We start from the raw sequence: 16,001 nt of genomic DNA on the forward strand, positions 1-16,001 counted from the left end.
CGTAGGAGACGTCCCAGCTGCGTGTTGGACTCTTCCGGAGAAGCGCCCCGGGCTCGGGGCGAGACGCTGAACAAAAAGCAACTGTTGTTTTCCTCCCCGCCTGGGTGATCTGCGCTATTGCTCTTTTACAAGGGATTCTTTGCTTTTCACGTCCTTCTGCTGTCTTCCTTGTCCTCCGCGTTGCAGAAGGAGGGGAAATCATGGCTTTCTGGGCTTTTTTTAAAATGTGGTTCAYGCTGGCGGAGGATCTGTTGGCAGTCCTGGCTCCTGCTGCTGCCCTCGCCAGGGCTGGACGTGTGCTGCCGGTCACTGCCGGAAAATGCCCTGTTTCCACTAGCAGGGCCAAAAAAGGATCACGTTTGGGGCAGGAGAACTCGTTTGCAGGGCAGCCCTTGGGCGAGGGCGGTCTGCGCCTGCCGGTGCGTGCGGCATATGGTGCACGGCCCGAATTGTGTGGAAGGCAGCTCCGATTTGGGCTCGTGCTCGGCCTCCTTCTCCCCCCCGGGATGCCCCATGTGGGTTCACTCCCACGACCCCAAAGCGCCGTTCCCGAGCAATCTAAGGCTGCAGTGGGCTCATGTCCTCTCCAGCCCGCACCGCAGGCGCATTGCCCCTAGAGCCGGGCCCGAAGTCGCCCTTCCTTTCCAGATGTGCAGAACAGCGTCGGCGTGCACCGTGGCCCGGAGCGTGGCCCCACGGCCCGGCTCCGGCTCGGGGCGGGCGCCCCATCCGTCCCCGGCCACCCTGTCCCCAGCAGCTCAGCCCCCGAGCTATGAGTAATGCGTGTTCCCAGCTCCAAGCGGCCCGCCGGGAGCCGCTCTCTCCCGCCTYGCCAGGCCGATAGAAGAGCCGGCGGGAGCCTCGCTCACACTTTCCGAGCAGCCGGCCAGCAGCCAGCAGATTAGAGGCTGCAGCGTCTTTTTTTGCATTGGGAAAAAAAAAAAAAGAGAGAAAAGAAGAAGCGAAAACACGGGGTGAGCGCTGGCCTCTCCGAAACGCCCCGCGCTGTGCTCTCCTCCCGGGCCGGAGGAGCAAGCGGGGCCGGGTGCGTGCCGTGCAGTCCCGGGCGCCCGCGGGGGCTGCCGCCGTGCGCGCCGCCGGCAGCGGCACAGGCGAGGGCCGACGGGGCCAGGGCGCCCCGGCCGCGGCCCCCTTCCGCTCCAAACGCAGCGTTTTTGGCCTCTCCGCCTCGTGAACGGCTGTTTTTGGGCGCCGGGGACTCTCCCGCCCTCGCGGGTGGCCGTGTTTGCCTCAGTTACCGCCGCAACAAAGCYGCGGAGCAGCGCCTGTCCCCCCCGCGGGCCCGTTTCCGCGGGGGAGCTGCCTTTTTTTGGCCRGTTGCTGCTCGGCTGCAGCCGGGCTCGGCGGCCGCGGGAGCAAGCTGCRGCGCGGGCTGCGGAGAACCAGGCTKGKCCGGGACGTCGCTGCCCGCCCCRGGCCGGCTCCCGACTCCTCACCGGGGCGGCCGGTGCCTGCGGGTCCCGCTCCGGGGGCCGGGGGTTCGGCAGGCCGGGAAAGGCCCACCGTTCCCACGCCCTCCCCTCGCCCCGCGTCCCCGGTAGGCACGGTGTGTCCCAGCCTCGGCGTGCAAACAGGGGCCGCGGGGGCTTTCGGGGGTGCAAGCCCCGGGGCGACCGCGGGGGACGGGACGGGACCGGCGCTGGGGTCCGGCCGCCCCAGGTTTGCAGGTCTCCGGTGGGGTCTGCACCACCGCGTCCCTGTCCCCATCGGAGGCCCCGCGGGAGCACCCGTGCGGTCGGGAGCACCCGGCCCTTCCCGGCACCGGCTCCCGGCACCGGCCGAGCCGCCGGCGAGCACAGCCCGGAGGTGGGAGCGGGGTGGGGGGGCCGAAGGGGTTTCCCCCAGCGGAGCGCGGTGGAAGTCTGGCGCCCGGCGAAAGCGTGCAGGGCGCCACGGCGGCGGCGGCTGCTCAACAAGGCTTCATTCAGGCTCCGGGCGCACGTGTGTGCCGGGACGCAGGTGCGGCCCCGGCTATCGCGTACGTGTGGTTGCAGGGAGGGGAACGCGGTTCATTAAAACGGCTCCTTAATCGCGCCCAGGGCATGCGAGCCRGTGCCAGGAGAGCCGCGTGCGCCCACAGCCACCGGGGCCCCGCGCGCCGCCCTGAACGGCGCCCTGTGTTCGCGGCGGTTTCCTGCCCCAGCCGCACAAGTTTTCCTTACGGTGGAAAAACAGGCGGCGAGCTGAGGCTCCTTGTTGCCGCGAACAGCCGCCGGCTTGTGCGGCCGCGCTGTTTGCACGGCGCGGCCCCGAGCRCGCCGGCTGCCCCGTTTCCGGACGCGGGGCGAGGAGCCGAGCCGCTGACAAGGAGCCCTGTGTCCGCGGCCGCCGGGGCGGCACGCGTGCCGGGGGGGTCGCCCCCTTCCCGGGGGAGCCCCGCGCCCTGCCGCCCCTCCGTGCCGGGCTCCCGCAGCTCCCGCTCCCGCCCTGCTTCCCGGAGCAGCGGGGGAGGGAGGCTGCGGAGACGACCCGTGTGCTGGGCGCCCCTCGCCGGCCGCGGGGTGCTCCCTGGCTGCCCCGGCACCCCCAGGGCCGGCCCGCCGCCGCACCGGGTGCYTTCCTCCTTGGCAGCCTCAGCAGCAGCCTGTTTCGAGGCCCTCTGAGGGTTTTTTTTTTTTAATGACTTTATAAGGTAGCGAGCTGCCTCCGTCCGCAGCCGGCTCTGCGCCGCACCAAGCCCGCGCGTTCGAAAGCGCTGCGCAAACACCACGCGCCGTCCTGGCAAAGGGACGCTGCCGCCCGCGCCGGCGCCACGGCTCGGGATCGCCCCGCATCCAGATCCACCTTCTCCCCTGGGAGTTGAGCCAGACAGGAGCCTCCCGGCTCCCTCTGGCCCCTGGGACGGCGCGAGGAGACGCGGGCGTCCTGCTCCGGGCTTGGGGACGCTGCGCGTGCCGCCTCTGTGCGAGGCGTCCTCTTTGCTCGTCCCCTGCCTAGCGCACCCCGAAGGGCCCACGGGCTGCCGTCCTCGGGGACGCTCTCGCTAGCCGGCTCCGCCGGGAGCGACATCCCCGAGCCGGGGGGGATCCCGGGGCCTGGGGCACGGCTGTGCACCGGCGGCTCCCGGGTGGGACAGGGCTGCGTTGCGATGCCAAGGTCGGTGCCTGGCTGGGGCTCGCTGGGGAAGGGCAGCAAAGCGTGCCAACGCGCCCTCCCGGCCCGGCTCGCGCGGCGGAGGTGAGCGCCGAGCGCCCGGCGCGGGGCTGCTCCCGGCCGGCACGCGGAGGCGAGCGCAGGACCAGCCCGCCCGCCGGCGCCGTGGGGGGCCCCGCGCTGCGGCCTCTCGAGCGCCGAGCCCGGAGGAGCCGCCGGCTGCGTCCCGCGGTCCCGGGCGTCCCCAGGGCGCCGGGCGTCCCTCGGAGGGGGAGTGGGAGCGCAGGGAGGCCCCGCGAGAGGGGGAGATCCCTGCCCACCCCACGAGAAAGGCTCCGTTATGTTACACATTCCCTTCGGTTTATGCAAGGGTTTTATTTATGGCCGGGGGAGGAAATCAGCAGCTCGCAGGGCAGCTAAGGCACACACAGGCGCTGCGAGCGGCCCCGGGCCGGGCCGGGGCTTTCCCGCGAGGAGGAGGGGGCGCCCGCAAGGGCTCCGGAGCAGCGGGCAGCCACGCTGCGTGCCCGAATGCCGGCTCCACGCGGCGGCGCGGGACGGTGGCGGGGCTCCCGGCGAGGAGGCCCGAGGGGCTGTGACGCAGGGCCACGCCGCTGCCGGCCTCTCCGGGGCCGCTGGCCGCGAAGCACTTGAGGAAAGTGGCCGGCGTCACGCAACCCCTTTTCCGGCTGCGGAGGAGGCTCCCGCTACCTCTGGCTGCCCTGCGCCTCTTTGCGATCTCCGCTTGTGTTTATTATTCCAGTTCCTCTCTCTCTCCGGTTCCCTCCCCAGCTGTTCCCCCTCTCCCTGCCTCCGTCTCCTGCTCTCCTTCCCTGGCCTCCTTGGCTGCTGCCTGACAGCTTGAACTAGAAAACAGCCTTTTTGCAGCCCACAGTCTTCGGGGTCGGCCGAAAACAAGCCCCTTGCTCATCCCGCGCCCGCCGTGCCTCCGCGGCCAGCCCACCTGGCGGGGGGACGCGCGGGCTCAGGCTGCGTCCGCCCGGCGAGCCTGGCGCCCTGCCCCGGGCCCGCCGCCCTCCCGGCGTTACCGCGCAGAAGCGAGGAGCTGCGCTGCTTTGCTAGCTGCACGCTGTGGAGCAGGGTCCAGGAGACTTGGCCGGAGCCGTCTCGCTCCAGCCCTGCCTTATCCAGCGTGGTTTCACGATGATTCAAGCAGCCCTCGAGCTGATGGTATTTCCTGCACCCTCTGCCCTGCCAGACGCGAAGCCGGGGAGGGACGGGTACGAAGCCCCTATCTGGCGCAACAGCCGCCGCCGCGGTGGTGGCACATCTGGCTGGGTCACCCTTGCAAAGGTCATGTTGTTCTTAAAAAGCAAGATAAATTGCAGGTGTAACCCAGCCTGACCTCCCCCCCCGGTGCTGGGACCTCCCAGCGTCTCAGGACCCCCCGGCCGCGGGGTGCCCGTGTGCAGCGGTGCGGGACACCCCCCGCTCGGGCGGCAGCACGGCGCACACAAACCCCCGACCGCTGCAATTGCTCTGGAGTTGAACAAAACCAGCTTTTTTGCGAGGGGGGAGGGAGCCGTGTAGGGAAATGCTGGCAAACCCGGCGGCCTTTGCAGCGCAACGTGCATGCATCTGGCAGAGCATGTCCTGCGCACGTGTTCCACATCCCCGCGGCGGGCCGGGGGCTGGAGGGGATGCATCCACAGCGTCCGCGTGTCCGCGTGGGCAGCGGGATGCGTGCCGAGGGGTGGCATCCCCGAGGCCCGTGGGAAGCTTTTCCAGGGTGCCCGCACCGACATCTGCCTGCGCCTGCGCCTGTGCTGGAGCGGCTCCCCCCGCGTGAGCGGCAGGCAGAGATGAAGGGTTTTAATTACATGTGGCTGAAGGACTCTGGAGGGACTTAGGAAATAAGCCCGAGTTGGAAGCGGTGGTTGGAGTTGTTGCTCTGGGAGAAGAAGGGGGAGAGAAAGTGGGAGGTTTTGGGGGAAGCGGGAGGCTAAATGGGGCTTTTGTGACGTCCCCTGCAGCGTGACTCAGGCTCACGGAGGCGCCCGGCTGCCAGCAGAAGTTGGCTTGGAAAGATTGTATCAGCCCCAGAGGACGTGGTTTCCAAACCATCCCAAGACGGGTTTTGTTCTTTTTTTTCTTTTCTTTCTTTCCTTCTTTCTCTCAGGCCATCTCTCTCTTTTTGGCCGGACGATTTTCCCGACTCCACCCTGCACATGCTGGCCGGCGCTGCCGCAGCGGTCCCTGCCCGGCGTGCTCAGCGCTGCCTGCGGCCATCCGCCCCTGCACAGGCAGCTGCCAGGGGCCGGCAAAAGACCCCCGTCCGGAGCGGGCACCGTGCATTTGACTGCACGGGGGACATCGCACCCGCCCGAACGTGGTGGCCTTCACGTGGGGCTGTCCATTTCAGCAGAAGTCTCAGGCCCTTGTGGCCACCGGGGGACGGATAGATGTGACCCACAAGCTCCCGGACGGTCTTGCCACCAGCCCTCTGCAAAACGGGGTCCCACCAGCTTTGCATTCGCGGCGCAAGCAAGCTGATGGGGAGTCGAGAGGAGCCCGACGGGGCCCCGACTTAGTGGCGTGCGGCAAAGCTGAGCGTGCCGGGGGGGCAGCCCACGCGCGGTGGCCGTCTCCGGGCTTTTGCTGCGCGCCGGGCTGCGGGCCGGCAGAGCAGCGGCCGTGCTGCGGTGGGCAGCTTGGGGCAGGAGATTTGCACAGCTGCGGAAGGGTGCACGACGCAGGCCAGGCTGGCCATGCCCGCACAAAGTCCCCGCTGTGGCTCGTCTCTCCTCCTCCGTGCTCACCCGCAACTTTTAAGGTGCTTCAAGGTGGGAACGAGGGGCCTGGACCATGCCTGGGCGCTGCGGAGAGCAGGGTCAGCAGGGGGACCTCGAGGGAAGGGCTTAGGAGAAGGAGCTGGGAGGCAAGGTCATCTGGGACCTGGTGACCACTTTGAACAGATCCCACCTGCCGGGCCCCCAGATCCTCTCCCCAAATCCCGTCCCTGCACCTCCTGGGCTGACCGACCCCAGGACACCCGGTCCCCAACTCCCAACCTCTCCCCAGCCCAGCTGGGGTGGTGGGTGGGAAGGTGTCCTCCCAGGACACAGCTTAAGGACCAGGAGAGCAAAGCCAGGCGACGTTCAAAAGCATCCCTGGAATGGCTAAACGTTACCGGAGCGATCCCTGCCTGGTGTAAACAAACAGCAACGGCTTTGCTGGAGAGGGGCCCGTTTCCACTCGCCCCGGCTCCAGCTCGGCCCTCTCCCAGCCCTGCGTGTAGCAGACTGCCTGGGAAGTGCCAAGACGAGGGGGGACTTATCAGCCAGCGTCGGGGAAGGGGGAAAAGATGCGTGAAAGAAAAGCGAACAGGCAGGCACACGGAGGGAGCGCGTGAAGCTCTGCCAGGAGCTACCTGCTGGGCTTCATTTCAGACTCCATCGGGGCTGGGGGAAGGCGCTGGGAAGCGTGCAACGCCGGGGGAGCTCAGCCAGCGTCGCCCGGAGCCCCCGGCATCCGTGTCCAGCGGGGCACAAGGCCCGCGTCCGGGAAGGGCTTTCCCAGGTGCTGCGAGGCGGAGAGAAAGTCCGTCTGCATGGATGGGGAGGGAGGGCTGCAGCATGGAAAGGGAAAGAAAGAAGAAGAGGGTATTTTTTGTCCTTCTGTGTGCGATATACACTGAACTGTCTGTCTGTTGGTCCAGCCTGGCAGCTCTAACTGCAAAGGATTTTTTTTTTTTCCCCTTTCAGCAGCAAAAATCCCTGAATTTTCTCTCTTCTCTTCTCTTCTCTTCTCTTCTCTTCTCTTCTCTTCTCTTCTCTTCTCTTCTCTTCTCTTCTCTTCTCTTCCCTTCCCTTCCCTTCCCTTCCCTTCCCTTCCCTTCCCTTCCCTTCCCTTCCCTTCCCTTCCCTTCCCTTCCCTTCCCTTCCCTTCCCTTCCCTTCTCCTCCTCATGCCTCTCAAAGAGGTCCCCCTCCCCGCCCTACCTATTCCTCCCAAGACCAGAATTTATTATCCTTATAGCTCTTCTGTCTATGAGAAACAAGCCGAGGGGTTATGTTTATAGAGAAAATAAATGCCTGCTTGCCCGCCCTCTATTTATAGTGCCGGGTGAACGTATATGCGGAGAGGCCTGGACGCGCGAGCCTGCGGGGGTGTGGAAGTGTGCGTATACATCCCCTCTCAGGCTGCGGGCAGCACAGAAGGCTTTTCTCAGCCGCATCTACCTCGGGCCAAAACTTTCCTCTCTCAGCCTCCTCCGCCCTGGTTCCCAGAGGAAATGACCCAGTGGACCCAGAAATTCTGTGGGACAGGATATATAAAACCTCCGAGCCTGGCTGAAGTGAAGCCGGAGGATCTATGTGTCGCTGAGGACCAGGCAGGGAAGGAAACAGAAAATTCCTCCCAATTCCCCGCGGGCCGGGAGCCCCTGAAACCCCTCGTTCTCACGTGTACCAGGAGCTTCTTGTCTTTGGATGGGCACTAGGGAGGTCTTTCATTTTCACAGCTCATTAACAGATGGAAAATGACCCGGCTGCTAACGAGCTCTGGGTTGTTGCGATCCCCGTCCTTCCCTGGCCCATTAGAGCCACAGGTCACCTGGGGAGCTAGGAATTGGCTCCGGGGAATGGATCCACTGACACGAATCCTCGGGGCGGGAGTGGGAGTAGCGCAAGGAAGAAGGCGATGGGAATTTTTCCTGGCAGCTCCTCTGTCCTGGGTCAGATCTCTGCCTGGTCTAAGGAGGAAGAGCTCTCCACTGAAACCAGAGAACTGAGCTTAGCTATTCCCCATGTGAAAAACAAAATAATCTAGAGGGTGGTGATAGCAAGACTACGTAACTTGAATAGAAAGTTGGGTTTGTAGTCACTGCAAACCTGCTTCTTCCTGCCTAACTTGGCACCTTGCTGAGCCGGGCGCCGTTCACGCCGTACGAGACTGGCTGTGCCACAGCACCTTGGACCCAGAATCACAGAGCCACAGCACGGCTGAGGTTGGAAAGGACCTTTGGAGACCATCTAGCCCAAAACCCCTGCTCCAACAGAGCCAGCCGCAGTGGGCTGCCCACCACCCTGTCCAGGTCTTTGCCCAGGCCTTTGCCAGGTCATGACCACCTCAGCCAGAGCAGGATTCCCGGAGGTGGCACCAGGGAACTAGTCACAGGGCATCCACCCCCACGGCACGGAGCCCTGTGAATCAGCCCCGGCGGCTCGTCAGCCGGGCTGCGGCCCTGCAACACTGGCCAGTATCATTCCTAGTGCCGGGGCTAATCTAATGCAGGTGTTCACCCTGGGAACACCAGCGGAGATGAGCATCCAGCTCCAGCATCGAATTGACAGGAGCAACCCCTCCTACAGGCACAGGAGGGAGGGGACAAAACAGAGTAACCTTTGCTGTGAAAATTAGCCAAAATAACCAGCAATGCCCAAACCACCTCAAACATCTGGAGGATCTGATTCACACAGCCCACAAAAGCACTGTCGTAGGCTGAAGTGGCACGGCCAGACGCCGGAGGTGTGTGCAGGCGGCGGTGGAGACCCCACCTTCCCTCTCCAGAAGGGCTCCTCCACCCACCCGCAGAAGGAAGGAAAAACAACCACCCTAAAAAACCCAAGATTTGGGCAAAAGAAGAAAAAAAATAGTCACCAGCCCCATTCCTAACTGACTCATTGCCCATAAAGGCTCCTTTAATAACCCGTGAGTCATGGTGTCGTGCTGGGAGTTTGGAGCTCTACGGCACGGTGAGGGATGAATGTTACTTTTATCATTTCTTCAGGCGGAGGCATGTGATGGGCCCCACCACCTTGAATCTGTGCGGTTCTCCCCATGACCTGCTCTGCTCCCGTCAATTTTTAGCGATGCCCTCCCTTCCCCAGGATGCTTTTCTGTCTGCTACTGTCTGTCTGTCTGTCAGGCAGCCAAGAGCAACCGTTCAGCACACTGCAATACCCAGTGGTATTACATGGAGTGCTGCAAAACTGGAACATGCGACACACCCAGAAGGAGAGAGAGGAAGGAATGGAAAATACGAACTTATCACACTCTTGAATCTGGGATATGGGGCATGGGGCATAAACAGGGCCGCGGTCTTTCGCCCCACCTCTCTATCAGCTGGTAGAAGGATGCTTGGAGGGTCTGTTCTGAGAGATGGATGGCAGTGAAGCAGTTTTTGCAAGCCAGTACACATGGCTCAGTCCCTATTTGATACTACCGAAATGCCTGGGAGAAGGGCAGGAGATTGCTGATCTCCTCCAGGAAAAGGAATTTCCCAAAGCTCCATCCCAAAACTCCATCTCAAAGCATTTTGCTCCTTCATATCTGCCCAGCCTTCCTTGGTCTCCTGCTGATTTGGCCCAGTCTCTGCTCCTTTTGCTTAGCGTCTGCCCCCGGTGCCGGCTCGGCTGGCAACAGCTCGGCGACCTTAGCTGGAGCTGACCTTTTCCCCCCCCCAAAAGCCGAGCAGCACACACAGCATTGCCAGACCTGGTATCCCAGACAGGGAAACTCATTTTAACAAACTGTGGCCCAAACTGCCCCAAACTCAAACCAAACCCAACTTCTGCCTGTCCTTGGATTTGGAAAAGCTAGGTCTGGAAGTGGAACTGCTGGAGTATTGCGGAAAGCCTACTTATGTGGTCTTAAGCCCAATTTTGCAGCATCCTGGGGTGTCCTGACTCCGGTTTCTATTTTGCACAATAGCCCTTATCTTTGGAATAGGACAAAGCATGTTCTCTGCTCATGCGAGTGCCCAAAATCTGGACTAGATTTGGATCAGGTCTTTGCAGCTTCAGGACCCTGTCGACAGACACTCAAGCAAGCAGATCCAAACATGCAAGGACGTGCTCACGTAGAGGCACTCAGACAACGCGCACAGACGCAAGCACTTCTGGTTAAGTATTTATACCTGCAGAAACCGCTTGGCATTCGTGAGGCAGTGCGTGCGTGTGCGTGCGTGTGTGTGTGTGTGTGTGTCCGCAAACTGGCAGGAACAGCTTCCAGCTGATGCACGGCTAACTAACTCCCTGATCTGGTAAGCTGAGGCATGGCTGAAGATCTATGTGTTTGAAAGCAGTTAGATAACTACTTTCTTTCTTATTTAAGGCTGCTTTCTAGAGCTTCCTCTTTCTCCAGTTCCTGCCCATTAACAAAAAGCTTTGAGTGCTTTTGCAAACTTTACAAGTAAAATAAACATCACAAGGGACTGTCTTCTTTCTACCTTCACTGCAGTTCAGGAAGAAAGATTATTAACACATTTCTCTTGATTTTAGTTTTTCTGTTGCATTTACCCTGGCAAAACTGTGATGGACACCCCATTGCCAACACAGACCTTAAACTGCAGCTGAGCCCTTATAAAGCTACAGCGAGCGTCACGGCCACCGTTGCCTCAGGCTGCAACGCTGCATTGCCGCAGTGCCAGGAAAGATGCAGATGGTTGGAGGAAGGTGCAGTTTGGGAATGAGGGGCCTCTGATGGGTGCCTTCCTTGCTCCGTGTCTGCAGGCAGTTTGGAGACACAGAACAGTAAGGGGGGTGGATTGAAACCTGGGCTGCGTTACAGGCAAACCTGCCACACGCTCCTGCTGGCAGAGCCATGGAGCGGCTGTCCAGGGGCAGCCGCATTGCTTCTGGGGTCACTTCTGGCACGTTTTCCCATACCCACCAGGGGACATCCAGGCAGCACCCGCGTCTCGTTTGTGCAGTAAAAAAACATGAGCCGAGGAGTTTCCAGGACTTTCCCAGCTGAAGAATGTGGGCTGATGAAAGCCACGATGGCGCTAATGCTCGGGGCGTCTGGATTCCCAAAAAGGAGAAAGCTTGAGCCCGGATTTCTTTAGACACCTGGAAAGGACTCAGAGAGCGGCCCCTGGGAGCCAAAGTGCTGGGCTGGATTCAACGCCTGTTGTGAACAGTCTGTGCTTTGAGCTTAATTTAGGCACAGAGACAACATTAGCCTAAAGCCTATGAAGTTGTGTTACTGTCCAGCCCTCAACCTGACGTTAGTTACTCGAGGCTGAGGTTAACCCTGTGCTGCTATCTTTGAGGACCGTGCTTATTATGTGTTTGCCTGCAGCCTTCTGTTGCTAAATATAAGAGTGAGACAAGAATATTCCTCCACGATTCCCACGATACCAGTTTGCATTCTCCCTCTTTCATACTTTTTCCTGTTCTTTCCCATCAGCTGGAAACTTTACCAGATGCTTGGAACTATGACCTCAAAACATGTGGAGCATTTACAACGAGAAAGTATGAATAAACCGTTTAGATTTCCAAAAGTAGCTGAGAGGAATATCTGAGACAACTCCCTGGTGCCATTAATGTGGGCTAGCTCCTTGCCAGCCTGCGCCGGGCGGAAGGGACCCAGCCTCGCCGGGAGGCAACGCCGCGGGGGCAAGGTTGGGCGTGGGGCTCGAATGAGGTCCATCACACACTGGCCATTCACAGGTTACACGGCACAGGTTGTCCCTATGGTCCCAGGAGAGCGATGGGGACAGCTATCTCCTCTATTTCCTCTAAGGGACTTCAAATAGTAGCCTTGCCTCTAGGTAGCTAAATCAAAGTGAGATGAAGCTCATCCTTTTTCCTTATCCATCCACTTAATTGAACACCAAGCGCTGCTGTGACTTCTCTGTGATGCCGGCCAGCCCCAGGCAGGTGGATGCAGGGGTGGCTGGACATATCTAGTCCTGCAAAAGCACAGTGAAGATGGTGAGCGGGGCCCTGCCATATTGTGCATGAGCACGTGCCCAACTTCAGAGCCTGGAGCTGTCCGTGGACGCTGACTTGGATGGTTTTGCTGCTGAGAGTTGGTGTCGCTTCAGCCCTGGCTTGACACCTGCATCACCCTTGACAGCCACGAGCCCCTGTGCCATGGGAGCCCTTCCCCAGCCTCTTCAGGAGCCACGTCTGTGCGTGAGGAGTCCTGGAGGTGTTTTTCTTCCAACACATTGCTTACCAAGGCATGAGCTCAGACTATTTCAAGACATCTTTCTCAGGACATGCAGTGGTCCAAATTCTGCCCTCACTGGCTCCCAAGCAGTCCGGGTTGGGATAGCATGAGCCTTGGCAGGGGCGGATGGTGGCACCCTGGTCTAATCAAGAGCCTGCATTGCAGGGGGTCCCGCCTGGGCTCCCAGGTCCCACCGGGCACAGTCAGCGGTGACTGCTGGCATTGTTGGAGACTCTGGCATTGCATTTGCTGTTCCTCTGGTCCCCGGCTAGTCAGTCCTGGAAGCTGACTGTGAACACGCCTTGCAGGGACCCTAGGAATCTGCTTTGTTATCAGGGTCTTATGCCCCCGGATCCATCCTCATTAAAAAACCTCTGCAAGAAGGCTTTTGAGGAAAGGGGAATTCAGCATATGTGTGGCCTCACTGGAAACTGGTGGAGAGCTGAGCTGTTCTGTCTGTTCAAAAACAGTTTACTAAAGCTTCACACTCAGATGTCAAGAGGAGAAGTTTTACGAGTGTTTTCTCTTTTTGATATAATCTTTTCTTTGTTGATATGCATGGTGCCTCTTTCCACTTTGGGGTGGGCAGAACGCCCGGGCCCCCATCGTGGGTTAGGAGGTAATGCGAGACGCAGGCTCTGCCTCTAACCATGAGCCCATCTCTGTCCCTGTAGACAGCCTGGGGGCCAAGGAGCCCGTCTGTTCACGTTCTTCCTTTGCCGTCATGCCACCGCATGCTGGAGGGCATCCTCCACCACAGCTACGCTCCCGAACACACCGCGCATCAGGCACTCCTGGCTATGAACGCAGCTCTTCCCTAAACCCATCCTCCTGCTCACCCGGCACACGGAGCTGCCGGGCCAAGCTGAGCGCCCTCGAAGTCTGAAACTGCGCAGTTGTGCAAAGAAGTGAGAGCTACTGGCTAAACATCCGCAGTGTGTTCAAACCTGGCAGCAGCCGTCTGGCGATGCTGTGTATCTTGGAAACAATAAAGGTGTTTGCGCTACGAAACACCTCCGAGAGTGCCAGGGGAGCCCCTGGAGCCATCTGGGATGGAGAAGTAGGTATCAGCGCTGCGTGGTTAGATCCCTGTCCAGGATCTAAAGGTCAGCGCTGGAAGGAAGAAGACCACTTTGTTCAGTAACAAAAGAGATTTTTTCCACTTGGCTTGCCAGGCATCGTAATATTTTGGTGCATGAAAAAGGAAGAGAGGAAAAGAGAGCCCGGAGGAATGGAGAGGACCGTATCCTGGGAGGTCACCTCCTCTTGGGGAAGGGAACAGGGACAGCAGGAAACCTGCAGGGACGTCCTAGGTGCTGAGGGCTCTTGCAAGGCTGGGCACGAGCATAATCCTTGTCCTGCACCGACATGGACTCAGATGCAGAAAATGGTTGGGAAGCAAAAGACTACACATGGTCAATAACTCATTTAGAAAACATTGAGACAAAGAAAGCTCAAGGCAGCCTTTCTTTTGCAAAATTTCTCAGGAAGCTTTTAATTGCTTTGCAAATGTCCTGGGTTTCTTTCCGCATTAACCCTGAAATTCTTCCATTTCCAAAAAGGGGAGAATGAACAGTCTTGTTTGTTCCTTCTGACATTTCTGCTGGCAAGAACGGGTTCTCTGGTGTCATGGAAGACAAGAACCTGCTGGGCTTTCGTGGGGCGGACGAGGGGATACGGCTATTGGAGGCGGGAAGCAGGCCCAGCCCGGCCCCGCCAGACAGCGCTGTCGCGGGTTGGGTGGCGGGAGCTCCCTGCAGGCCTGGGACGCAGCTGGAGGGGCTGGTGGGGCGTTTGGCGCCAGCATGTGGAAATCAAGTGAGGGCCCATCTGAGGAGCCCATCAGGCGGCAAAACAGCTGACGGCAAGATGCTTTCCGAGGAGGAGGTGATGGCTGGCTCGGTCGGGACACCGCTGTGCGGGTTCGCGACTGCCGCCCAGAAACGGCTCCCTGCCACTGGCGGAGGTGGGAGACGCACGGGAGCCTTCGTTGCTGCCTGCTGAGCTTGTGCATCACCCTAGGAGGAGCCCCATGGGCTTGCACCGCGGCCGCCGCTCCAGCCGGGCAGCTGCCCTGTGCCCACGCGGCGCCGGTGCCTTGTGCCTCGGTCCTCAGCGCCCTGCTGCGACGCACAGAGCCCCCAGCCGGGCAGCCTGGGGCTGGGCTTTGCTTTCGTCCGAGGCGGGAGGATCCCTGTCCTGGTCCATGCTGTCCCCTCACCTCCCCAGTGCCACCACTACCCCAGTGACTGCTTCCACCTATTGCTGGCTGGAGTTCGGGCCGCAGGGCTGGGGGAGGGCCAGGGAGGAGGAACTGCTCAGGGAACTGTTACTTTTTTGTGTTAGAAAAAAAAGTCCTTTCTAAACCCCCCTCGCTTCCGAAGGCAGTCTGCACTGTTGTGCATCCCGGTTTTCCCCGTGCATGCCTGGAGGGGCATCAAAGAGCTCTGGGCAGAGATGCCATGCCCCCGGCACGGGCTGATGCCCGGGACCATGTCGTGGAGGCTGCTAACCGAGCGCATGGCAGCCAACCACAGTGAAATGGTCCATTGAACACCGAGCTGATGCTCGGAGGTTTCAGGCTAAGGCACAGACCTGTCCCGAGCAGGATGAGACCCACAGAGCCTGCTGAGGCTCGGATCTGCCTCGGCTCTGCCCCTGCCCTGGAGCAGAGGAGGGAGGAAGGGGACGAGCAGAACCGGCGCAGGGAGGAGGAGGAGGGTGCGACAGGGTTGTGGGATCACCAAGAGGATGCTGAGACAGCGAACACCAGCGCCAGGAGCCGTGTGGTCAAACCTGGCCGCTCCGGGGGAAAACGATATAAATCACGGGCTCTGCTCGCCGCCTACCCGGCGCCCGGCAGCAACCCCTCCGCCCGGCTCCGCGCGCCCTCCTCACGGCGACGGGGCCAGCCGGCCCGGGTAACCCCGCGCTCCGGGGCCCGGCTCCCTGCGGAGACGCCTCCGCCCTGGACACCCGTCGCCTGCGACGCGCTCCCGCACCCCTCTGGGACCGTGCACGGTTCAAGCCGCTGCGCCTTGGAGGCGAAGGGGCCGACGAAACCGTTGTAAGGCCAAACCGGGCTGGGGAGGGCTGGCTCTGCCTCCCAGGCACGGCTCTCCGAAACGAGGGCCAGAGGAGGTGTCCGTGCTCCGTGCCCGCAGCACGGTGCTTCCTGCGGAGCTGCAAAGGTGTTTGCTTTTCAAGGGCTTTTGTCCCGTGTGCTGCAAACGGAGCATCCCCGCAGCTGCTGTGGTCGCGGGGTGGCGAGCCCCATCCCGCCCAGCGCCGCTGCCCGCTTCCAGATCGGCACGTAACTCCCGGGAAAGCATGGCACACGAGCTGCCCGCTCGCCCCCAGAGCCCCGCAGCAGAGAGCAGCTCTGCTCCGGCTGGACAGGGCGCGGGAACGGCCCCGGGGCTGGGCACCGTCCGCCCGCCTGGCCGGGTTCGGGGGCAATTCGTCCCCGTTCCCCTTCCCTCGCTGCCCGCTGCAGCCCCGCGCGGATGCTCTCCTCCGCGACGTGCCCCGGCCCTCGCTGCTCGCCCAGCGGCGACGAGCCCCGGGTTCGGCTTACCTCCGGCCGGGGGTCCCGCGCGGAGGGGCTTCGGCTGGCCCGCCAGCAGCAGCAGCAGCAGCAGCGGCAGCGGCAGCGGCAGTGGCAGCAGTGGCAGCAGCGGCAGCGGGGCGGCAGGACGCTCTCGGGAGCCCATGGTGTCCCCGCGAGGGCTGGCCAGGGAGGCGCAGCCCAGCCGGAGCCTGCTGCCAGCCCGCCGCTTCGCTACTACTATATTAAATAAAGTGCTGCGAGGGAGGGACCTGCAACTTCTCCCGCCTGTCCCAAACGCGGAATCCGCTCGGATTACAAAGTAAATTTCCCCTCTTAAAGGGCTAGTGGCCTCCCTTGCGGGAACCCCCCCGCCGCCCCCGCGCCTCTCAAAGCGCCCTTGTTCGCGCTGGGGAGAC

At 61.6% G+C, this 16,001-nt stretch overlaps 1 protein-coding gene across 1 annotated transcript in view; it reads right to left on the bottom strand.

The window, feature by feature from the left end:
- The window catches only part of CSPG4 (chondroitin sulfate proteoglycan 4), an 88,546-nt gene that overhangs the window by 20,072 nt on the left and 52,473 nt on the right, over nucleotides 1-16,001 (bottom strand). Inside the window, exons 2-3 of the mRNA XM_026068374.1 lie at nucleotides 5,125-5,153; nucleotides 2,978-3,012 (exon numbers count right to left, since the gene is read on the bottom strand). Of these exons, the coding sequence (XP_025924159.1) occupies nucleotides 2,978-3,012; nucleotides 5,125-5,153 (64 nt within the window). The remainder of the gene's footprint in view (nucleotides 1-2,977; nucleotides 3,013-5,124; nucleotides 5,154-16,001) is intronic.

This window comes from Apteryx rowi, unplaced genomic scaffold (genome assembly GCF_003343035.1).
Source record: "Apteryx rowi isolate R43461 unplaced genomic scaffold, aptRow1 scaffold_27, whole genome shotgun sequence".
Taxonomy (NCBI): Eukaryota; Metazoa; Chordata; class Aves; order Apterygiformes; family Apterygidae; genus Apteryx; species Apteryx rowi.